General features: G+C 40.5%; 1 protein-coding gene across 1 annotated transcript in view; it reads left to right on the top strand.

The window, feature by feature from the left end:
* Positions 1–1205: 1205 nt before the first annotated feature.
* Positions 1206–24577, top strand: part of NAA25 (N-alpha-acetyltransferase 25, NatB auxiliary subunit) — a 64558-nt gene continuing 41186 nt past the window's right edge. The window contains exons 1-9 of the mRNA XM_049865458.1: positions 1206–1521; positions 11800–11885; positions 12302–12440; positions 14865–14983; positions 18745–18819; positions 20095–20202; positions 20544–20622; positions 23262–23373; positions 23933–24022. Coding sequence (XP_049721415.1) covers positions 1464–1521; positions 11800–11885; positions 12302–12440; positions 14865–14983; positions 18745–18819; positions 20095–20202; positions 20544–20622; positions 23262–23373; positions 23933–24022 — 866 coding nt within the window. The 5' untranslated portion in view covers positions 1206–1463. The remainder of the gene's footprint in view (positions 1522–11799; positions 11886–12301; positions 12441–14864; positions 14984–18744; positions 18820–20094; positions 20203–20543; positions 20623–23261; positions 23374–23932; positions 24023–24577) is intronic.

Below are 24577 nucleotides of genomic sequence, written 5' to 3'. Positions count from 1 at the left end.
GCATCTGTCACTATCTAATCATCATCCAGTGTTTTCTCAGGAGGCCTCGTGGTGCAGTAGTTAAGAGATTGGCTGCTAACCAAAAGGTTGGCTCCTTAGAAACCCTATGGGGCAGTTCTAGTCTGTCCTATAGGGTTGCTATGAGTAGGAATCCACTTGCCTGGAAAGGGTTTGGTTTGTTTTGGTTTAATATACTATCGAGGAGCCCCAGTGGAGCAGTGGTTAAGTGCTCATCTGCTAACCAGAAAGGAAAGGTCTGTGGTTCAAGCCCCCCCTCCCCCGCCCGGGGCTCCACAGGAGAAAGGACCTGGTGATTGGCTCTGTGAAGATTACAGCCTAGAAAATCCTATGGGGGAAGTTCTACTTTGTCACCTGGGGTCACTATGAGTCAGAATTGACTTGATGGCACCCAACAACATATTGTCTATTTTACTCGTTTACTGTCTGTCTCTCCCACTGCAAGTAAAGCTCCATAAAGACTATCTATTTTGCTTATTGATGTATCCTGCACACCTAAAATTGGAAATCCTGGTGGCGTAGTGGTTAAGTGGCACTGGTGTAGTGGTTAAGTGGCACAGCTGCTAACCAAAAGGCCGGCAATTGCAATCTACCACGCACTCCTTGGAAACTCAATGGGGCAGTTCTACACTATCCTATAGGGTTGCTAAGAGTCGAAATCAACTCAGTGGCAGTGGGTTTGGGTTTTTGGTTTTGCACACCGAAAACAGCATGCCACATAATGGGCATTCAATAATTATTTGTTATACGAATAAACCCACCTGTAAGAATGGTGAAAATGGTGTGTACCTCCTAGGTAGATGTCTATGAATCACAAATCACTGACAGCAACCGGTTTGTTTTTTGGTTTTCCTAGGTAGTTTGAAACTAGGGCTTTTATGAGCTTTAAATGAGGTAATACATTTAAAAAGGTTACAACACAGTGTCTAGGCACATACTGAATTAGTATTACTTTCGGGTGCTTCTTAGTCGTTTGAGCCCTGGGAGAGGGGAGGAAGGTTCCCGAAGAAGTTTTCTGGCCGATTTTTACTGTTAATCGGCCCCCTTCCCTGTATCTCCTGAGTCACCCTCCCAGAGGAGTTTCCGGTGCCTCCACAATTAAGCAGACAAGTCTAACTGGTCTTTCAGGAAGAGTACCAATAGCATAAACAGGTGCACCTGAGCCCTAACTTTGACCAAGCGCTTTCTCCCCTCGCCTCACTCCTCAGTCGGCGATTCTGAAAGGATATCAGCCGCAACGGCCAGGTTGATTCCAACAGCAAAGGGAAGAAAAGCTCTTATTAGAGCGTCAATTGGAAACCTCCCGTTCCGCCCAGGCGTGCCCAGCCACAACTCCGCAACCCGCGACTATCGCGATAGACAAGCGATCCCTGCGCTGGCCCTTTAACAGCCCCTTCCCGGGGGCCGGCCCCGCGCGTGCGCACTGTGGTTCTGCGCTTGTCATCATGGCGACGCGGGGCCATGTGCAGGATCCTAACGACAGGCGCCTCCGGCCCATTTACGGTGAGTGCCTGGGGCCAGCTCGGCCGCCTTCCCGATGCGCCGAGGGCTGCCGAGGCAGAGGCGAATGCCCAGGAGGGGTTCTGAGGGCTCGGGCACGGGGCCGAAGGACTCGGGGGGCGGGCCGCGCGGGCATCTAGGCCGCAGCCGCGCGCCTCGCGTGAGCGCCGTCCCGGCCGCCCTGAGCCCTGAGGCGGCGGCCGCGCTCTCGGGGCAGCGGCGGGTCCACAGAAGCTGGCCGAAAAGGCAGGACCTGTGGAGGCGCTTCCTCTTGCGGAGACCTGCGCTGCCCGCAGGCTGCGTTTGTTACTGCATTTCCAAAGGAGACCGGAGATCCCCCCAGGGGGAAGCCGGCTCTGGTGTGAGGGTGGGACGTCCGACCTGAGGGGAGATTCCCCACTGAAGATTTTCTGTTTACCGGAACGAGGCCTGGGGGGTATCGAACTAGCTGGACTTAGGTGCACGCGGAGAAACTGAGGTCCAAAGAGAGGAAGGGGCTGACGCAAGGTCACCCAGGTAGATAGGAGCGGGCCCGGGATTCGAGACTCCAACCCAGAGCTCCTCAGTGGAGAAACAGCTGCTCGGGGCACACGTGGGAGGCTGGCAGGGGGCGGGGGGGAGGGTCTCGGGCCCAAAATAGCGATGAAGAGACTGTGATCGGAGGTGGCAAAGGGGCACGTGGGGATGCGGCTGGGCTCTGACTTTCTGCAGCTTTTCTGAGGTTTTTTCCTGCAGCTTGTCTTCCGCGTGCTAAGTGGACCCCCCTCCACAGCGCCTACCTCAACCCGCAGGCTCTAAGACCTTGATGTCATCCTACCACCTCAAGGGGAAAACACAGATTTCTGTGTGGGAGAAGCACCTTTTTACTAACTGCGATATTTTGTTCATTGGACAACGGTCGATTTTGCATTTCCTTAACTCTTAGATGGTTGTATGGTCTGTATAAGTTAATGGTGAGGAAACGTCCAGGTCAGTGGTTTTAGCAAAATTCAACTTTGTTTTTATAATGTGGATGTTACTAAATGGAGGTTCAGTACGTGGCTGTGATAATTTAACTCTTCGGGGTGGGGGGGGGGAATTTGTGTTTCTGGCACGATTGGTTCTGCTTTTATTTTGTAGTTTGTGTGATGCTTTCTATGTTCATGTCTTGTCTGATTCGGCAACGGTCTGTGAGGTGGTTAAAAATGATAACAGCTAATGTGTATAGACTGCTAATGATATGTCAGGCGCTGTTCTTGGCCTTTAAATGGGTTTTTGCATTTCATCTTTATGATATTCTTCTGAGGCAGTTCTGTTTTTTCTAATTCTCCACTTTTTTTAACAGATGAAGGAATTGGGGCTTTATCACTCAGGTAGCGTTTGGTGGAACTAGGATTTGAACCCCCGTGAACTGTTGGACTGTGCTAGAAACCACCTCCCTTTGAGTTGAGGACACTTACTTGCCTAAGTTTAGTGATACATACAGGGCGGGTGATGGAGAGTTAGAGCTCAATTCCAGGTTCACAATTTGTGGCTCATTATACCTCTGTGCAGCAGCTGCCTGCAGACTTCTTTGTTTTCCTATGCTTAAAAAAATATATATATTTAAGTATACTGGAATTTTGAAATTGTATTTGAGGACCAAGGAAGATACCTTTGGTTCCATAAGTCATTTAGAATTAGCAGTGCGTTGAAAAACCATGTCCATTTCACATTGCTAAACCTCAGGATATGTTAATCAAAGGTGACATGTCATATTCTCAACACTGGAGTCAGAATTTTATAGTTTTTGTTATGGCTGCATGGAGAGAGGATTACAAGAGACCTTCTTTAGAATCCAAGGCAATTAATATAAACTGGCAGGAATAGGAAAAGGGTACAGACCGTCCTTGACTTCAGCACTTTTGACTTTTGAACTCCACACTTTGGAACAGCCCCTGCTTTTGTTGTTTAAATACATCAATACCCCGAAGCCACTATTGTTCACTGAATGCAGACATTCATTAACTGACACAGAACAAGCTCACGCATGGTATTGCTTGCCCACCAGCCAAAAGTTCAACAACTGCCTGCATAAATTGAGTGCTTACTTGTGTGCTAATTACCCTATGAAGGAGGTAAGATTGTTATCAGAGCAGGAAACTGAAGGTCAGAGAGATTAACTTGATTAGGTTTGCAGCTAGTAAGTTGTAGAGCTGTGATTTGAACCCAGGTCTTCTCACTGGAGGACCCAGCCCTTCACCAAATTCAGATTCAGCAGCATCATTATCTTTGTTTAGCAATATTTGTACCGCCAAGGTTTTAGGGCTTTACAGCTGTTGGAAACCTTTCCTGGGACTTCACCTCTTCTGAGCATTGTTGCCAGTAGAAGTAGAAGGGGCTGTGAGGGTGATTTTTTTTTTTTTGTGAGCATTTTATTTTGCTTTAGGTAAAAGTTTACATAACAAATTAGTTTCCACCCAACAATTTATTCATAAATTGTTCTGTGACATTGGTTGCTACCCCCGCAATGTGTCAGCACTCTCCCCATTTCTACCCCGCCTTCTCCATTTCTGTCCCACCAATTTCCCTGCCCCTCCTTGCCTTCTCATCTTTGTTTTTGGGCAAATGTTGCCTGTGTGGTCTCCTATAGTTGATTGCTCTGAGGAGCACATTCCTCATGGGTGTTATGGCTTATTTTATAGGCTGATCTTTTAGCTGAAAGGTGACCTCTGGGAGTGGCTTTAGTTCCAGATTAAAAGGATGTCTTAGGGCCATAGTCTCGGAGGTTCCTCCAGTCTCTATCAGTCCAGTAAATCTGGTCTTTTTATGAATTTGAGTTTTGTTCTACATTTGTGTCCCATTCTAACCAGGACCTTCTATTGTGTCCCTGATCAGAGAAGTCGTTAGTGGTAGCCAGGCACCATCCAGCTCTTCCGGTCTTAGGCTAGAGGAGGCTGTGGTTTGGGCCATTAGTCCTGTGGACTGATCGCTTCCTTGAGCCTTTGGTTTTCTTCGCTTTCCTTTGCTTCAGACAGGAAGAGACCAAGAGTTGTATCTTAGATGGCTGCTCACAAGCTGTTAAGACTCCAGACACTACTCACCAGACTAGGATGTAGAACATTATCTTTATGAACTGTGTTACGCCAGTTGACCTAGATGTCCCCTGAGACTGTGGTCCTTAGACTTCGAGCCCAGTAACTCAGTCCCAGGAGATGTTTGGGTATGTCTAAGAAGTTTCCGTAATGGTGCCCCCTGTGTGCACCACTGTATATATGAACATATATGCAGCATATAAAAATACGTATATTCAGATGCCCACAACTGTACCTGTATATGTAGGCGCATGTACTCCCATACGTCCCCCCACACCTATATAGCATACATATCTATCTATGTAACGACTCACAAATTTTTGGTTGCTATTACTGTTGTTGCAGAATTGTATATGTTGTAGCATTTACTGTAGTTGGTCCCTTATTCTTGCGTACCTCTCGGTGTCTTCATTTACCTTGGTCACATTGTGCTGATTTCCCCCACATGGTGTATTGGCTTTCCCTTCACCAGAATTAACATGTGTCTAAGTGATTCTTCTTCCCTCCCCCTCTCCTCCCTGGTAACCATCAAAGAATGTTGCTTTCCATATGTAAACCTGTTGTTGGCTTTTTGTGAAAGTGGTGTCATACGATATTTGTCCTTTTGTGGTTGACTTATTTCAGTCAGCATAATGTCCTTCAGATTCATCCATGTTGTGTTTCGCAGACCCATCATTATTCTTTATCGTTGTGTAGTATTCCATTGTCTGTATGTACCACCTTTTGTTTATCCATTCATCCGTTGATGGACACTTGGGTGAAGGTAACTCATTTTTTTTCCCCCTTTTAAAGAATTTTTTTGTTGTGGTGTATATGTAAAACCGTTGCCGTCGAGTCTCTTCCGACTCATAACAACCTTATAGGACAGAGTAGAGCTGCCCTATGGGGTTCCCGAGGAGCGGCTGGTGGGTTCTGCCCACTGACCTTTCTGTTAGCAGCCGAGTGCTTAACCGCTTCACCACCAGGGCTCCTTAACAGTTGGAGACCATCACTAATAATTGGCTCTTTGGATTTTCTGGTGTAGTCACTGTATCATTTATCATTTCCCTGGTAGACCACCCAGCTCAGAAGGTTGTCTTATTTTTTCTGTAAAGCTTATTTATGTACTCTTTTCTTCACTTGACAGATTTATTAAGGGCCTAATATGTGTCAGGCACAGTGTAGAGGCTGGAAACTTGTACTAAACAGGATAGAATGGTTCCTGCTCCCAAGGAACGTACAGGCTCGACAGTTTTGTATTTGCTTTTTTTTGTTTGTTTTTATTGTACTTTAGATGAAGGTTTATGGAACAAACTAGCTTCTCATTCATTAAACAGTACACATATTGTTTTATGACATTGGTTAACAACCCCACAACATGTCAGCACTCTCCATTCTCAACCTTGGGCTCCCTATTACCAGCTTTCCTGTCCCTTCCTGCCTTCTAGTCCTTGCCTCTGGGCTGGTATGCCCCTTTAGTCTCATTTTGTTTTATGGGCCTGTCTAGTCTTTGGCTGAAGGGTGAACCTCAGAAGTGACTTCGTTACTGAGCTAAAAGGGTGTCTAGGGGTCGACAGTTTTTTGTAAACTTATTGGCACACAAAGTCATTACAGTTGTGTTAAAGGCTTTGAGGGAAAAATACCCGTTGCCATTATTATAGTATGGGCATCTGAGCTGGGGGGGGGGAGGGGAGGGGCGGGTCAAGAAAAAGTTCACTGTGAAAGTGATATTTTAATGGGGCATACATGAAAGAAGAGCAGGAGTGATGAGATAGGGAGAGACAGAGGGCATGTGAAGATCCTGAGACAAGGAGCTTGGTCCATTTGAGGACCTCAGAAAAGATTTGTGTAAAGTGTCGTGATGGAGGAGAGGTAGACAGGAATTCAGCTTCATAAGCCATTTTAAGGATTTTGTAATTTGTATTAAAGACAGTGGGAAGGACTGAAGGGATTAACTGGGGGAATGGTGTGATCAGGCGTGCATTTTAAGAAGATAGTTCTTAATTATGTGTGGAAAATATCTTATTAAACGGGGGCAGATGGAGGACTAGAGACCAGCATTTAGGAGACGTTATTCGTTTTTAAATCGAACCCCCTCAACCTTGAACGATGTAGGATTTAACAAAGGTTGTTGATTCAAAGAATGTTTCACCAACAATTGCTGTTCATGGTGAAAGCGTGTCCCCCATTCTCAAACGTTTAGGATTTATTTATTTATTTTTAGTAAAGGACAATGGAATGTAAAGATGGACTTATTTTGTATTCAGTATTTTTCTAAATTGAAGCAATATCTTTAGTAGCCTCTGAATCTCTTACAGACAGTGGATACGGTCCAGGTTATCATTTCAGCTTCTCTGGAGATTTTCACAGCAGCTGCAAGAACGTAGAACTTAAAGGCTTTCTTTTTTGTTTGGAAGAGCGATAATATCTCCCTACTGTCAGTAACCCTGAGTGTGATTGGGCCAAGAATTCCTAGGGCCTCTTCTACACTGCAAGTAGACAGACAGTAGGCCTGCATGTGTGCAGGGCCTACTGCTGACTGCGTGCATCTCAAAGGAGGAGGAGCTGCTGCCTGAGCTCACTCAGTAGTGTGTCTTTCTCATTCATCCAGCTGATTTTGATAGTCTCTTGATGGCTCTTCCCTGAAGTCACTGGTATAGCCAGTGATTTAACCCAGTGTTGCCCAAATTCCTATCACGGTTTTACCCGATCGGATGATATTTGCTATGTTCTCATATTATCTGCATTATTATTTACTTCGTATCTTTTCAAGTTGTCTTTTTAGCTTGAATTTATTTGAAAAAAGCACCTGTATCACTTGTCTTAAGAGAACAAAACTACAAAAATCAGTACAATGAAAAACAAAGCGTGCTATTAAAGTCTTGACAAGATTTTGATACTTGTGAAGATCTGAGTCTGAGGCCTGTTTGCTTCCTCTTTTAAAAAGACATTAAGTAAGTGTTAGAGAAATGAAAGCCAGGCTAGCACCAAACTGAAACTTTCTCTTAATATAAAGGGAGTATTAGGAAAGGGATTACTTTCTGCCTGAGTAGTATCTAGTGCTATCACCAAAGACCACTTTAAAACATTTCAGATAGAGGTGTACTCCCCCATGCTCTGGGGAACATTGCCTTAACCTATGCATCATAATGTTTTTGTTTGCGCTGTCAGGTTTGTGGAAACCCTGGTGGTGTAGTGGTAAATGCTACAGCTGCTAACCAAAGGGTCAGCAGTTCGGAATCCACCAGGCACTCCTTGGAAAGTCTATGGGGCAGTTCTACTCTGTGCTATAGGGTTGCTATGAGTTGGAATTGACTCGATGGCACTGGGTTTGGTTTTGGTTTTTTTTGTCAGGTTTGTAGGTGGCTGATATTGGCTGAAAACCCACAACACTAATTATGGCCAAACCACTACCACCCTTGATGAAGTTTTAAAAATATCTACAAAACAGACAGACTTAGGATATCTTTTTTATTGGCCTGTTTTCTCCAAGGATTACATAATTTATATTACATAGCCAGCAATGTAAAATGAAAATAAACTTTCTTCAAAAGACTCAGCAGCTAATTAATCAGTAGTCACCTAGGTACCCAGGAAAGGGGAACCTGACATCAGGATGAATGTGGTAGAGTGTCTTAGTTAAAGCTCTTTTGGCATCAGGGAAACCGGAAAGCTCTCAGGAACTGAATGAAGCATCTTTCTGTTTCTCACCTCTGTTTTCTCTGTATATCCTTTGCTTGATTGTTCAGATTGGTTTTTGTTGTTGTTTGTTTGTTTGTTTTTTTTTCCTGCTTATTCATTAGCTTAGCCAGGCCCAACTTGTTGGCTTTGGTGGCCACACGAAGTTGTGGCTGGAGGCGGAAGCGGTCATTAGTCCATAAGCTTACTCAGCATCTCCTTCCACCCAATTTTTTGATAGATAAATCACATTTTTTATTCTTAATGTGAAGTGCTATGTGAATAAAAAAAGAGATAACCCTTTTTCCTCCCTCTCTATCAACCAACACATCCCCTTAAAGTTCCTTCAAAATAGAAATTCTGGAGCTGTCCCTGGTAGCCAAAATATTTATGATCTTCCAACTGGGGTTCACTGTATCTGTCTAACTCAGGGTTTCAGTGTTGCAGTTACGTAGTCCCAGGAAGACACCTGATTTGCCTAGCTTCAGTCAAATGTCTACTCTGGGGCAGGCTGTGCGTACATGGAATAGACCTATCTCTTTGCAGAGGGGTGGAACCCACTCCCAGAGAAGAGGGCATGAACAAGGAGGTACGGCCTATCAGATCGGCTACGCTGGGAAAAGGAAAATATCTTTATGGTCCTGACTTGTGGTCTAATCTATTTATAGGCAGATTCTTAGAGTGGGGGTTTCATCAAAGATGGCTCCTTTTGTCTTTGAGAACACTTCAAGAGTATGTTTTATGAACCTAGAGTCGTACAGAACTGAGACTGAGATCAGTGCGACATGAAGTTATAGGAAGACAGGGTGTCATTTACTGAGCTAGTTTCTCTCTGTCAGGTAGTCTATAAAGGCAAATGATGGCCTACTCATTGAGCTAAGGACTTAAGAAAGCTGGTATTAGATATTTGAGTTATCCAGGACAAAATTGTGTACTTTTAGATTCTTCATGATTCTCCAGTCCCTCTGCCAGAGTGTTTGGTGTTTGACCCTAAGGCTCACTAGATTCCTTCCAGAGCAAGATGTCTTACCTGCTAATCTGGCATTATTAGTTCTCATGCATATTAAGTGCATTTTGAAAAAAAGACTGAAGAGATGAAACTCGTGCACTCACGTGGCTGTCTGTTACAGGTTCTAGTGAAGTGTTCACTGGAGAAAAATTGAAACCATAAGATAAAATGAGATTGAGGATAGCCTGCCAATTTCTGTTAGTTGTGATACTCTGGGCCACAAGGGCATGAATTACTGTGAATTGTCTTTGGTTCATCTGTTCCTAAGCTGATTGGGGACCTTGATGAACAAAGGAGGGACCTGACAGAGGTAATAAGTTGTGAGCTGACCTGTGTTCAGTCACCCTTCTGTGTTTAGAAATGACAGCTACCATCCTCGTTCCCATTTAAAAAACACTTCATTTTCTTTCTCTGTAAATTATCGCTTTTGTTAGACTTCAAAAATCTTTTTTATTCTACAGTCTGTCTGTCTCAACCTGTCATGGTGCTTGTTTTGTTTTAAGTTTTATTGTGACAAAATATATATAACAAGATATTTGCCATTTCAGCCATTTCTATGTGTACAATTCAGTGTCGTTAACTATATTCACCGTGTTGTGCAACCATCACTGCTATTCGTTTCCAAAATTGTTTTATCACCCTTAACAGAAATTTAGCAGCACCCCTTAAACAATAACTCTTTATTCCCTGTTCTGCTTGCCCCCTAATAAATGTTGGTTTCTGTGCATTTGCCTAGTCTAGATATTTCATGGAAGTGGGATCATACAGTATTTTTCCTTTTGACTTACTTCACTCAGCATAGTGGTTTCCAGGTTCATCTCCATTGTAGCATGTATCAGAACTCATTTCTCTGTATGAGTGAATAGTGTTCCAGTGTATGGATTGACCACGTGTTGTTTCTCCAGTCTTCTGTTGGACACTTGGGTTGTTTCCACCTTTTGGCTGTTGTGAATAATGCTGCAGTCAACATTGGTGTAAAGTATCTATTTGAGTTTCTGCCTTCAAGTCTTTTGGGTATATACCTAGGAGTGAAAAGCTGGGTCATACGATAATTCTATGTTTAACTTTTTGAGGAAGCTTATTTGGAATGGATACATAGCTTAGGAAACCCTAGACACTAGTTTTTCTTCAAAGTGAGTGCTAGTTTACAGTTCAGCCAGAATATATGAAAGTGCTATTTTTTCTACATCCTTGGCACTCCTAGTATTATTAGACTTAACTTTCACTCCTAATCTTATGGGTTAAACCTTCTTTTAGTCTTTTCTTTTTTTTAATTGTACTTTAAATGAAGGTTTCTGGAACAAACTAGTTTCTCATTAACCAGTTAGTATACATATTGTTTTGGAAACTCTGGTGGTGCAGTGGTTAAGTGCTACGGCTGCTAACCAAAGGACCGCAGTTCAAATCTGCCAGGCACTCCTAGGAAACTCTGTGGAGCGGTTCTATTCTGTCCTGTAGGGTCGCTATGAGTCGAAATTGACTCGACGGCACTGGGTTTGGTTTTTTTGGTTTTATACATATTGTTTTATGACATTGGTTTACAACCCCACAACATGTCAACACTCTCCCTTTTCAACCTTGGGTTCGCTATTACCAGCTCTCCTGTCCCCTCCTGCATTCTAACCCTTGCCCCTGGGCTCGTGTGCCCCTATAGTCTTGTTTTATGGGCCCATTCAATCTTTGGCTGAAGGGTGAACCGTAGCAGTGACTTCATTACTGAGCTGAAAGGGTGTCCGGGGCCATACTCCCAGGTTTCTCCAGTCTCTGTCAGGCCAGCAAGTCTGGTCTTTCTTTTTGAGTTAGAATTTTGTCCTACACTTCTCCCCAGCTCTGCCTGGGACCCTCTATTATCCCTGTCAGAGCAATCAGTGGTGGTAGCCGGGCACCATCTAGTTGTACTGGACTTTTTCTTTTCTTCTTGAGCAAATTATACTTAACTCTGTGGCAAAGTAAGTATTCATTAGATGTATTTTATTGAATGAGCATGGTCTACTTGGCAGATTTGAAGCTTGACGATTCTATTTTTTTTCTATTTTTAATTTTTTGTGACCAAACGCTTCTATTTTCCATAGATAAAAAACCATGTTGTCTGTCCTCTAAATATATGTAGTATTGAATCTTTTTTAAGAAAGACTAATATAACCTGTAGGAACTCTAGTGGCACAGTGATTAAGCGCTCAGCTGCTAACTAAAAGGTCAGCGATTTGAAACCAACAGCCCTTCTGCGGGAGAAAGATATGGCAGTCTGCTTCTGTAAAGATTTACGGCCTTGGAAACTTTATGGGGCAGTTTTACCCTGTCCTGTGGGGTTTCTGTAAGTTGGAATCGACTTGACAGCAGTGGGTTTAATATAACCTGCTATATTGTTTTTGGATGAGAGATGATTACTGGAATATCAGATTGAATTCTGGGCCGTTTTAGTCATTTAGAGTTAAAATCAGCTCTAGGATGTTTTTAATCTTGAGTTAAGGTACTTCCTGAAATGTTCGATACCAGCCTTGCATTTTTCATATTTGTTGTTGAAGGAATATAATAACTCACATATCGTTTCTTTTTTCACAGATTATCTTGATAACGGTAATAATAAAATGGCAATTCAGCAAGCAGATAAACTGTTGAAGAAACATAAGGATCTTCATTGTGCCAAGGTATATGTTCCATTGGCCCTGAGTTGTTTATATTTTGCGGGTTATGTATTGTAATTGTTTACCTTAAAAGGAAAGGATGTTTAATTAATCTCTTCAGTGGCAGTTATCTGTGGTTTTTCACAGTACTTTTCAGGCCATTGATTTTCTTGATCACTTAAATACTGTAAATGGTATTTAATTAAAAGCTAGCTTTTTGTTTTTTCGGACATTACTTACCTAATTTAATTACTTTATTTCCACAGAGTCCTTTTAAGCAATGTTGTGCCCTCTTGATTTGTTTTTATTTTTAGTAAAACTTGGGGTAGTTGGTTAGCAACCCAGGCATATTGTACAATTTGTATTTTTAAATTGTCTTTCCTTAGTTCATAGTTCCTTTCCTGCCCTTTTAATATGGACTTTCCTTTCCTTCCTTTCAGGTTCTAAAGGCAATTGGCTTGCAGAGAACTGGAAAGCAGGAGGAAGCGTTCACCTTGGCGCAGGAAGTGGCAGCCCTTGAGCCCACAGATGACAACTCGCTGCAGGCACTGACTATTCTTTATCGCGAGATGCATCGACGTATGTTGCTTTCTTCCTGTTGTTTTATGTTGCTTTCTTCCTGTTGTTTTAAAAACCAAGCTTAAGTTTTTTGATATTTTTGATTGAATTTTCTACGTGGCTTTGTCTGCTTTTCTTATCATTCATGATCTCAGTGGGTGGAAACAGGCAGAGCAAACAGTGCCAGATAATGTATCAACTATGGTTTGTGAAGACTGTAGACAGAGAGGATCTTTTACATGTATTAGGGTCCTTGCGTTGGCATGAGGATTCAACTGAGTTAATTGTGACATTTTGATTTGCCAAATGGAGGAGTTATCATGGAAAATTTTAAACAGACTAAAGTAGAGAGAATAGCATGACAAATCTCATTTTACCCATTACCTATCTTAAACTATTATTAACACATGGCCAATTTTATTTTATCTATGTCCCTCCCCCTGCCAGAGTATTTCAGAGCATATCCTAGGTAGCCTGCCATTTCATCTGTAAATAGGAAATTGCTTTAAATAAAGGTTTTCATTGTTGGTTTCTTAAATATTTTTTTTATGATGAGCTTATTTCCATAATACCCAAACAAACCAGTTGCTGTTAGTTGATTCTGACTCATGGCAACCCCATGTGTGCGGAGTAGAACTGTATTTCGTAGGGTTTTGAAGACTGTGATCTTTGAGAAGCAGATTGCCAGGACTTTCTTCCAAGGTGCCTCTGGGTAGTTCAAACCGTCAGCCTTTCAGCCAATAGTCAAGCACTTAACCGATTGCAGCACTCAGGGAGTCTTTTTTATAATGTAAATAATAAACACCCATGAACCTACCACCGAACTTATGAAATGGAGCGTTCATTCTCAGTACTGAGAAGTCTCCCTGTATGTTCCTCGTCAATCTCGTTTTCCCGTTTTCTCCCAGGATAGGATTCCCTATTCTGGATATTTTTTATTCTCTTACTTTTCTTTGAGCCTTTATCACATTTGTGTCTTTAAGTAATACACTATTTAGTTTTGATTATTTTTGAGCTTTATGTAAGTGGATTCATACTGTGTACCCTGTGACTTGCTTTTTTCATTTACTTTCCAAGTGTTATTGTTGGCTGCTGTCAAGTTTGTTCCGACTCATGGCGACACTGTGATAACAGAATGAAATGTTGCCCCACCCTGTACCATCTTCACGATTGTTGACATGTTTGAGTCTAGTCAGATTATATTGTGTTCTGATCCATAAGGTTTTCATTGACTAATTTTTAGAAGTAGATTGCCAGGCTTTTCTTCCTACTCTCCTTTAGTCTAGAAGCTCTGATGAAACCTGCCTACCGTGAGTGATCCTGCTGGTGTTTGAAATACCAGTGACATTGCTTCCAGCTTCATAGCAACATGCAAGCCACACAGTATGACAAATTGACAGATGGGTGGTAGGATATCCAAGTAGCTGTAGTTAACTCATTTCCACAGCAATGAAATATTTCTTTGGGTGATTATACCACAACCTAGGAAGTACTAGGTCATAGGGTATATGTATACCAAAAACAAAAAGATAAGGATAATGCCAGCTTATTTTCTCACTAGATATATATAAGTTCCAATTGCTCCACACCCTTGTCAACACCTGGCATTCTTAGATTTTAAAATTTTTGTCAGTCTGATAGGTAGAAAATGTTATTTTATAGTTCAGTTTTGTTTTTAATTCTTATAAATGATAAAACTTAAGAGTGAGGTGTTATATGTGAATTATTATTTTTTTGTGTGTGTTCATTTAGGGATATGGATTCTCTCCTAAGTATTTTTAAAAAAATCGATCATCTCTTCCACAAGTACTGACTGAATGTTTCTCTGTGACAAGTATCATATCAGAGTTAAGAATGAAAGTGCCGTTCCTGCCCTTATGCTGCTTATGGTTTATAAGAAATAGATCAGTAGACAATATACTGCATTATGTATTATAAATGTTCGAGCAGCTATTTAAAACCTTCAAAGATGGCAGAGAGAGAGGCTATTGCCAAATCGAGATGAAGGAGCAGAGATCGTGTTCAAGGAAGGTCTTGAAGACAGGATTACACTTGGACTGGGTCTTAAAATGGTGTTCACTGTAGAAAAGAGGGGAGAGGAGAGTCCAGACAGAGGGACCAGTGTAAGGGCACGGAGGGTTGGAACAGAACCGGGAATCTGGCGGAACTACAAATAGTTTGCTGTGGCTAGAGCAGAAAGTGCTGGCAAAAGAGGAAGGAGACAGAGAGGCCAGGTCCTTGAGGACCTTGTAAATGTGATGGGGAGCCCTGACCAGTCCACACTTCACTGAAACAACACCTAGCCAAAACCAGAGAATTGATCAAATGAGGCAGAGAAAATACTTCCGCCTTAATCACAGCTTCCAAATAGAAAAGAAATTAAATGCTGTTGGGATTTTTTTGATTATCGAAGTGTGACGCAAATCTTATTTGTCTTTATCTTAGCGGAGTTAGTTACAAAACTTTATGAGGCAGCTGTGAAGAAAGTTCCCAATAGTGAGGAGTATCACTCGCACCTCTTCATGGCCTATGCCAGAGTAGGCGAATACAAGAAAATGCAACAGGTAACTTGATTCCCCAAACCTCCTGGGCTGTATGTTGGCTTTGCTGTTAGGGAGAAAAGTCTCTAATGTGATTTAACTGCAGTGGTGTGTGTGTGTCTTTGTGTGTGTGTGTGTATGGAACTGAATTTATGTATTTGTGTGTAGAGATCAGCCAGTTATTTCCCTTGCTTGTTTTAACGATGAACTATTAGTCAAGTCTTTAGGTGATTTATTTGGGGAAAAGTTGATTGTTCTTTTGCAGCCTGATGGTATGTTTTGTTTGGTTCTGGTAAGTCGGCTTCGTATTGTCACACTGAGTCAGATTGTTAGAGTTTCCGAAAATGGGCAGAAATCCAGGAGCAAAAATGAAGAGATTATAGGAAAAGTAATTTTAAAGTTGACATCTCATTTATAAATTAAGTGTTTATGGGCTGCTGAGAGTTTTAAGTTAAAGGGGGAAAAAATCCCATTGTCTACGAAGTTTATTTTTTGCTTGAGGCAGACTAATTGCCAGTTAGCACTTTTTAGGTGTTCCTTGTGCACACGTGAAGGTGCCTCGTTTGTACTAGGATGTGAAAAAGCTGACAGACATCCTAGAGAAATGAAACCCACACACTTTAGCCCGTAAAGAATTATGATGTGAAGCTTGGTTTTTTCTTTTTTTTTTTAAATACTTTCTTTGTGAGTATAATGTCTTTGAAGGCAAAGCTTTCTTAACTTGGGTTTTTGTTTTATTCTTTACTGGGGATGTCAAGCTATAACAGATGATTCAGGCAGGGTGGGAGATACTATATTAATATAAATCCTTTCTTCATAAAAACAACCTTTATATTTGCTTAGGCAAGTTTTCAGATTGGAAGAATTTTTCCCCCCTCCAAGTGTGTTTCTTTAAAAAAATGTTCTATGATTGATTTATTTACTGATGTCGTATGTCTCAGCAAAAGCATTCAGAGAGGATAATTTTTCTTTGAATGTAAAATGGATGTATTTTTAAAAATTGGCATCACTAACGTATACATGTAAATCTTAAATATACTTTTGACTCTGGGAAACGTATTTTAAGCAAAGTATGTGAAATGACCATTGATAGGGATGTAGTTAAAGAAATCATGGTACATCTGTACAGTAGAATAAAATGTCCCTTCCCCCAAATAATGTTGTATGTCTTTATTTGTTGACATAGAAAGGTGTCCCTAAAATATAATGTTAATTGAGAAGAGCAGGTCGTAAAACGACCTTCTGGTCCCATTTCCCCTACATCCACCTCCCCACAATAAAGCATCCGTCTCTAGGGATTACGTGCCAAAATGTTACCAGGGTATGGAGCTATAGATAATTTTCTTTCATCTTAATTTATTCTATTTAAAAAAAAAAAAAAAGCATGTATTAACTTTATGATCCCACAAAATAAAACTGTTTCCATTTTTAAAAAAGACACGTAAGGTAACAGGAAGGAACGGTTTGTGCAATACCAATATTAAGATAAACTTTGAAAAGGGAAAAACTAACCTACCATTGGAGCGTCAGGCTACTTTTTATTTTTATGTAGTTTAGCTTTGCATGTTGCCAGAGATATATACAAATTTGCATCTTGCTTTTTGGAGACATTGTGTTGATATGGTTTAAGTTACAGTTTTTTAGTATGTTTTAGTCATAACTTGATTTTGCATTATTTCATTCTAATAACGTATTGGAAGAATGGAGCATCCTGATGTTAAATATCTTAGGATGGAACGCCTACTCATCGTAGCAACTGCCTTTGTTGTTGCTCCAGAGAGTTACAATTCCTTAGTTATAAACCCAGTGCCGTCGAGTCGATTCCTACTCGTAGCAACCCTATACGGCAGAGTAGAACTGCCCCATAGAGTTTCCAAGGAGCGCCTGGCGGATTCGAACTGCCGACCCTTTGGTTAGCAGCCGTAGCACTTAACTGCTATGCCACCAGGGTTTCTCCTTCCAGTTATACACATGTTTATTTTGAAAGTGGTATGTCAGTCTGAGGTGATGGGTGATTTATAAATTTAGTGTCCTGTTTCTGGGAGGGGGGGCGGCTTTTGTTTTGCTCACTGCTAAATCCCCAGTGCCTGGAATAGCATCTGTATGATAAATAATTTGTTAAATGAATGCTTCCATAAACTAGTGGAGGTAGGTGGAAGGGAAGCCTGGGAATCAGAAAATTCTACAGTTCCTACTGTCCCAAATAGCAACTCTGCAGATAAGATATAAAACCACTGTAATGAAGAGCTGCTAGTCATTCATATGGTGACTCGACTTTCCTTTTTCCCTAAGTGACATTTCCATTCTCTGAGTCATCGAGCTTACAACCTTAGAGACATGTTTTTCAAACTTGGCCATCAAAAATGTTCCGTGTCATCAGATGTACCTTGTACTTCCGTTTCATCTCCAGCTCATATTGATTCGATCTCTACAGTGTCATTCGGGTCTCTTTTCTTTTTGATCTACCTCATCCTGGATTAGTTCCTCATCTCCTCACCTCTGCTTTCTTCCTATTCTGATTCTTTACAGTACCACTAAAATATCCTTCCTAGAAGAGTATAGATTTATACCTGTCACTCCCCTACTCCCTGTAGACTCCTTTTGAATACCTTTCAACCAAGGTACTTCAACCTACCTTTCAACCCTTTCCCTACTCCTCCTCACCGTTCTTTGTTTCAGCCGAATGCCCTACTTGTCTTGTCAAAAAATGCCTCTTGACTTTTTTCCTTTATTTTTGTTCAGACTCATTTCCTCTCTACCTAGAATTGATTCACCCACTCAGAAATGTTTGTGTTTGTCTGCGTGCCCTGTCTCTGCCTGTAGACACTCTGTTTGACCTTCGGAGGCCATCTGGAGGACTGCTATTTTGGTGATGACTTTGTTGAGTTCTCTTCCCTGCTTTCCCTTAAAAGAAGAGAAAACAAACCAACTACGCTTCCTTAGAAACACACTTACATAGTGCTTTTCTGTAAGACGTTTATTGCCAAATATATTTTAGTCTTTTGTGTATTTATCTTATTTCTTTCCCTAGCTTTTAAATACCTTTAGAACAGGGACTCAATCTTTGTAATTTCAGAAGGAATAGACATTTTCTTCCATTAGTAGGGGTTCCAGATAATTTTTGAAGTGGATTGACAGGCAAAAAGATTCAAAAACATAAAATATTAACTATGATAATTAGTCGATGGAGTTCTTAGCAACAATTACTTGTGGGTGAATTTTGGACAAATTCTTAGTTATGGGTGAATAGGTCTGTTTTGTTCCTTTATGTCACACCCCTGTTTCACAATGAGGTTCTCTTGAAAAAACCTGATTATTTTCCTAACCTAAGCATTACTTTTTGAATTATGTCATGGTAATCTTTTCTATTTTTGAAGTTTAAATGCACTGTCTGGATTTGTGTGTGTGTGTGTATTTGTTTTACTGTAACTGGTTAGTGCAGTATCTTCAGTAACATTTGTTTATTGATATACACTTATAAGCCAAATTTTTGTGTTTGCTTGGTAGTCTACCAGAAATATATTGTGTTGCAGTATGTTCTAGAAAGACTGGACTTTAATTTTAGAAAAATCTGGTTCAAAAGGTGAATAGCACTCATGATGTGGTAAAAACTTATCTTTGTGATTACCTCCGTTGTCGTATCCAACAAGTCACCAGGCACCTACATTAACTGGAATATATAAACATGTTACTGTTCTCCTGGGAAAACTTTTGTCACACATCTGCATCATTAATTTGCCCTTTGTACGATGTTTTCTAAATTAAGTGTGTTGGCTCTCTTTCAGGCTGGCATGGCTCTGTATAAGATCGTCCCCAAAAACCCTTATTACTTTTGGTCTGTGATGAGCTTAATTATGCAAGTGAGTATGGCATTCAGAATGGGATTGATATTTGTTTTTATTTTCATACATAATTAAGACATTGTGTTTAACGTGGTCTTCTGAGGGTCTTGGGTAGTGACTTGTGGTGTTTGTCAAATGGGAACTTTACATGTTGTCGGTTGACTTCTTGAGCTGGGGATTTTTGAAATTCCTTATGAGTTGCTATAGCAGTTTGTGGCATAGACTGTATTTCCCCTGGATTTTAGATCCATTGTTAGATTGTTTAATCAAATGCGATCCTTAGAATGTTTGTGCTATTTCGACTTGAAGTTTGTCTTTTAAGAAAATATTGTTGGTTAGTGAAGAGGTCACTGAACTTTCTGAGGCTATTTGCTTTTTTGCAGAATGGAGATGCTCATCTCCCAGAGCTACTGTGAGGACCAAAATGAGATACTGTGCCAGAGAGGCTAGAGGAGGCGTTACATGTAGTGGCTAAGGACAGAGGCTCTGGGGTCAGGCAGACCTGGGTTCAAATACTGGCTTCACCCTATGTCTTGGAGAACTTTTGGGAAACCTCTTAACCTTAGTTTCTTTACCTGTAGAATAAGCATAATATCTACGTTGAAGGGTTGTATTCAAACGTTTGAATTATGTAGTTAGAGATCTCAGCAGAATGTCTGGCCATGTTAAAGTTATTAATATCATGCATTGATTTTAATTATTGGTCTGAGGTTACCATTTTCTAGAAGCTAATAGTAATTGAAGGAATTAATTTGCCTTTTTCTAAAGGGAAATGCAAACATCTCAAAAAGACAAAAGGCTCTTCTTTACATTTTTACATGTAATAAACAGTATAGTCATAGCCCTTCTTTACATATTTCTAGAAGAATGTACGAGTAACTGACTCAAAAGTTAGGCCATATTGTGGAAGAGCAGTATTTGAAGAATGCATGGGATGATGACTCTTTGGGAGAGAAACCACTCTTACAGCTGCTTGGCAGGGGTTCAGATTAGGTCTCATATTTGACATAAAACCAAAAAAACCAAACCCACTGCCATCGAGTCGATTCCGACTCACAGCGACCCTATAGGACAGAGTAGGACCGCCCCACAGAGTTTCCGAGGAGCGCCTGGCGGATTCAAACTGCCGACCCTTTGGTTAGCAGCCGCAGCACTTAACCAGTACGCCACCAGGGTTTCCGATATCTGACACAGTGGATTGATATCGTGTGCTGGCGTCACAGTAATGGCCTGGATGGTAAAGGCAAATAGTGTAACCGGAGGAATTGAAATGAAACATTTTTCCTCCTCTAGTCTATATCAGCACAGGATGAAAACCTTTCAAGAACCATGTTTCTGCCCCTCGCCGAGAGAATGGTAGAAAAGATGGTGAGAGAGGACAAGATTGAAGCCGAGGCTGAAGTGAGTAATTTAAGCCCTCCCTTTGTGTTAGCATGGTTTTGATAGTGAATTGTTACTTTACTCCAGTCAGAGAGCCGTACATGTGGAGCTTGGGGAACCCCCAGGTTAGGGGTAATGGACCCTGAGCTGTTTCCAGCAAGTACTCATTTCAGACCGTTTATGTTTTTGGATCTGAGATGTATAAAAATGGGAAGATACTGTTGTCTGATATTCACTGTCAGTTTCATCTCATTTGAAGATAGTATTGTTTTCTATTTAGATAACTTTTTAAAAACATACAAACGACTACCTTTTTATTATTGAAAAGTTTCAATGACTGCATTTCCTTTTTTTCCTGTAAGGTTGAACTTTATTATATGATCTTGGAACGTTTGGGAAAGTACCAGGAAGCCTTGGATGTCATCAGAGGGAAGTTAGGAGGTAATTTAAACTTTCTTAAAGTTTTTTTTTTTTTTTCAGTTTAAACACGACAGATGTTTATTGTGAAAAATGTTTTCCTCATATAAAAACATAAAGCTGTAAAGACATAAAATGTCATTTGTAATTATTTTACATTTTTCCAGACTTTTCTGTATGCCGAAATATGTTAGTATTTTCTAACTGAAAATAGTTCATGGATTCAGAAAATTCAAGGAGTGTAAAATATTATGCTCTAGATCCCTAGCCCCCACCTCCCAGATTCTTCTCCAGTTACCTGTTCCATATGTCCTTCTAAAGAGGTATCTTCCCTTCCTCCTTCCTTTTTTTTTTTTAAACCCACAACATGTTGTATCTCGATATCTGGCCCATAGAATAATCTTACTTGATTAGCAGTGTTTTTATCTTTTAAAAAGATTTTAAAAAGTACTTTAAAAATGAGAAAGTTAATGCCTCTAATCAGGACGTGAACTCTTGAGATAAAAACGTTCCTTGTTTACTGCCTGTCCTATGAAGGCATTTATGACCTTTGCTGTGCATACCATTATACCTGCTGTTTGTTTTTTAACTTGCGATGTGTCTTAGTAAGGAGACGTACCCTGCTCTTTAACTACTGCCCAATATTTCATAATATAAATGTAGAGGGTTTATTTAATCAATCCTTCTTGACTGATATTTAGATATTTAGTCTGTTTGCAAGGAACATCTTTGCCACAAACCACGTAGCCCTCCAAGAGCCGCCAGCAGCTGTATCTACTATCAATATGTAACAGGGCTTGTTTCTTTGCATACTTATCAAACTGTCATTTGAAACTGTTTGCTTTTGGGTCAGATAGGAAAAAAAAACCCTTATAATTTTTTATTTCTTTAATAATAAAGTAGGGTGATCATTTTTTTCATTTGTTTAAAAGCAGTTAGCCATTAATCTTGTCTTTCTATGTGAGCTTTTCTTTATCCTTTTTGTATTTTTAAGAATTTGGTTAGTCTTTTTCTTACTGATTGGCAAGAGCATTTTATATGTTAAATTAATTAGCTCTTTTTCCAGTGTCTTGAAAATACTCCTCTTTTTGTTGGAAAACTGAGTTTTATGAACTTCATAGATTGATTTAATCATTCCCCTATTATTGGGCACTTAATAACAAAGATTTTAGTTCATAAATATTTGCACATCTTGTATGATTTTCTTAGGAGAAATCCCTGGAAGTGCAATTACTGTTTTGATAAAAACTTTTTTTTTTTTTTGGAAACCCTGGTGGTGTAGTTGGTTAAGTGCTACGGCTGCTAACCAAAGGGTTGGCAGTTCGAATCTGCCAGGCGTTCCTTGGAAACTCTATGGGGCAGTTCTACTCTGTCCTATAGGGTTGTTATGAGTCGGAATCGACTCAACGGCACTGGGTTTGGTTTGGTTTTTTTTTTTAATGGTGCCTTTATAGTCAGTGGGAGTAACTAACTATATATCAGTAGCCTTGAATCTTTAATTACTTGCGATCATTAAAAAGACTTTGATTCATACAAGTGTTTATGTCCTCTACTAGACAATGTACAGTCATAAAATGAAACTGTAACACCAATTAATAGATAACTAATTGTATAAAATATAGGAGGAGCTCTTTTATGAGATTTACTCTTATTTAAACCGCCTTACAGATGGCTACAAGCCTGCCTTTCTGTTTTTTCTCAGCTAGATTGTTGTTCTGTAGGTAGTGAAATTTAGATTCTCTACAGGCAATTTAAAATGTAATTCTCAGCATCCCTTATCTGCTAAGCCATTCTAATAAGGACACAGTAAATCTCAATTGGTCAAAACTATAACCCTGCCATCGAGTTGATTCTGGCTCATAGTGATCCTATAGGATAGGGTAGAACTGCCCCCTAGGGTTTCCAAGGCTTTAAATCTTTATGTAAACAGACTGCCACATCCTTTTCCCATGGAGCGGCTGGTGGATTTGAACTGCTGACCTTTTGGTTAGCAGTCGAGTGCTAGAACTATAGTCCTAGTTTTTCTGTTCTGAGCTGTTTGGAAAGAGTTTGATTCATCACAACTCTTTAAATCTTCCTCCTGTCATCTCACCTTGCTCGCCTCATTGCAGCCCAAGCCTATTTGACGTTTTGGAACCGTATAAATGGGAAGTCCATCTTTGGACTTCACCAGTCCCCAAATGCTGTTCAAGGAGCCCCGGTAGCACAACAGTCGAGTGCTCAGCTGGTAACCAAAAGGTTCGTGGTTTGAACCCACCCAGCGGCTCTGCAGGAGAAGGACCTGGCAATCTGCTCCTGTACAGATTAGAGCCTAGGGAGCCCTGTGGTGCAGTTCCACCCTGTCACATGAGGTAGCTATGAGTCAAAAATCGACTCGAGGCACCTGACAACAGAACGCAGTATGGGCTTTTAAAGGTATTCCACATACTAGATCCTAATTGGATCCTTTGTATTTTACGGCATAAGTGATTATTATCAGAAATATATATTTTTTCTTTTCAGCAAAATAATCTTTAGTAAGATAGTAATTTGTATCTGAGAGTAGTCCCATTTTCTAAGAGACCTAATAAGAATATGAAACGTTTTCCTTGCGTTTGCACTTTATTCTGGTCTTTGAGCAGAAATGAAAGCAGTTTACCCACGTTTACCACTTTTAATTGTAGAGAAGCTGACCAGTGAGATTCAGAGTCGGGAGAATAAGTGCATGGCTATGTACAAGAAGCTGAGCAGGTGGCCAGAGTGCAATGCCCTTTCCCGGCGCCTCTTACTGAAAAAGTGAGTAGATGTTTCTTTTTGGACGATGAGACTGGAGTGGGGCTTTAAGAGCTCACTACTGATTATTTTGTGTAGTTCTATATCTTTTGAGATTTCTGGGCATAAAGTATCCTTGTGTTTTGTCCTTGATGTTGGTTAAAGTTTTCGATGAGTACTCATTCATCTTTTGGTGAAGAAGTGTTAATTTGCTACCACAGTGCTGAATGTTAATTAGGTCCTCAGTTGAAAGTTGAAAATCATTAATTCATTAAATTCACCAGTAGCCTGAAAGAGAGAGGCTTTCCTCCTTTTCTACAACCCCCTGGCCCCATTTAGGAGTTTTCTCTTAAGAATATGACTGTTCCAGATGTGGTCATTTTATTGAAGGGAAGAGTGGTCTCTTGACAATGTTTATTTTGAAAATGCCTCTGGAGTGATGCTCTTTCAGGGCTGCAGAGGAAACCCGGCAGGAGGGCCCTCCTAATAAAGACTAGAACATAATTTAGAGAATAAGTTGAATACCATGGTTCCTAAGGCTTGGGTTTATTAATCCTTTGTGCATTACTCAATCTGTTTTTAGCTCAGATGACTGGCAGTTCTATCTGACTTATTTCGATTCTGTCTTTCGACTGATTGAAGAGGCCTGGACTCCTCCTGCTGAAGGTGAACAGTAAGTTGTCGTCTTTCCTGAATTACAAAGGCACTTTTTAGTATGTCATAGCTGTAGCCAAAGGACCTCATTGTGTGCCTCGTTGAATTATCTTTTTCTGTCTCAGCAATGTATCCCTTTCAAAGTAAGAGGTTCTTTTATTGTTTAGATTATAAAATAAAAATAGGTTCATTGTAAAAAAAAATCTTAAATTGGCACAGAAATGTGTGGTATAGAAAGTGTTAGTCCCCAATCCTACCTCCCCAAAATAACTGTTGATAACAGTTTGGTGTCTTTTTCTCCAGATTTGTTTCTACCCATATACAAACATATTATAATAATTATTATTTTTTAACAAAAATAAGGTCATACTAGAAGTAATGGTTTACAATTTGATTTCCCCCCTTAAAATATATCTAGGACACCTTTCCTTTATGGTACGTATGTAGCTATTTCTTCTTAGTGGCTTAAGAGTACTCTGTTTTAGAGATAAAACGTAATTCATTTAACCTCTCCCTATTGGTGGACACAGGGACACCTGGATTGTTGCTGATTGCTGTCTGCTTTCCTTTCTTT

The sequence above is a fragment of the Elephas maximus genome, chromosome 22, assembly GCF_024166365.1.
Source record: "Elephas maximus indicus isolate mEleMax1 chromosome 22, mEleMax1 primary haplotype, whole genome shotgun sequence".
NCBI classification, from domain to species: domain Eukaryota; kingdom Metazoa; phylum Chordata; class Mammalia; order Proboscidea; family Elephantidae; genus Elephas; species Elephas maximus.
The sequence above is the reverse complement of the archived record's forward strand: the minus strand, read 5'-3'. Positions and strand labels throughout refer to the sequence as shown.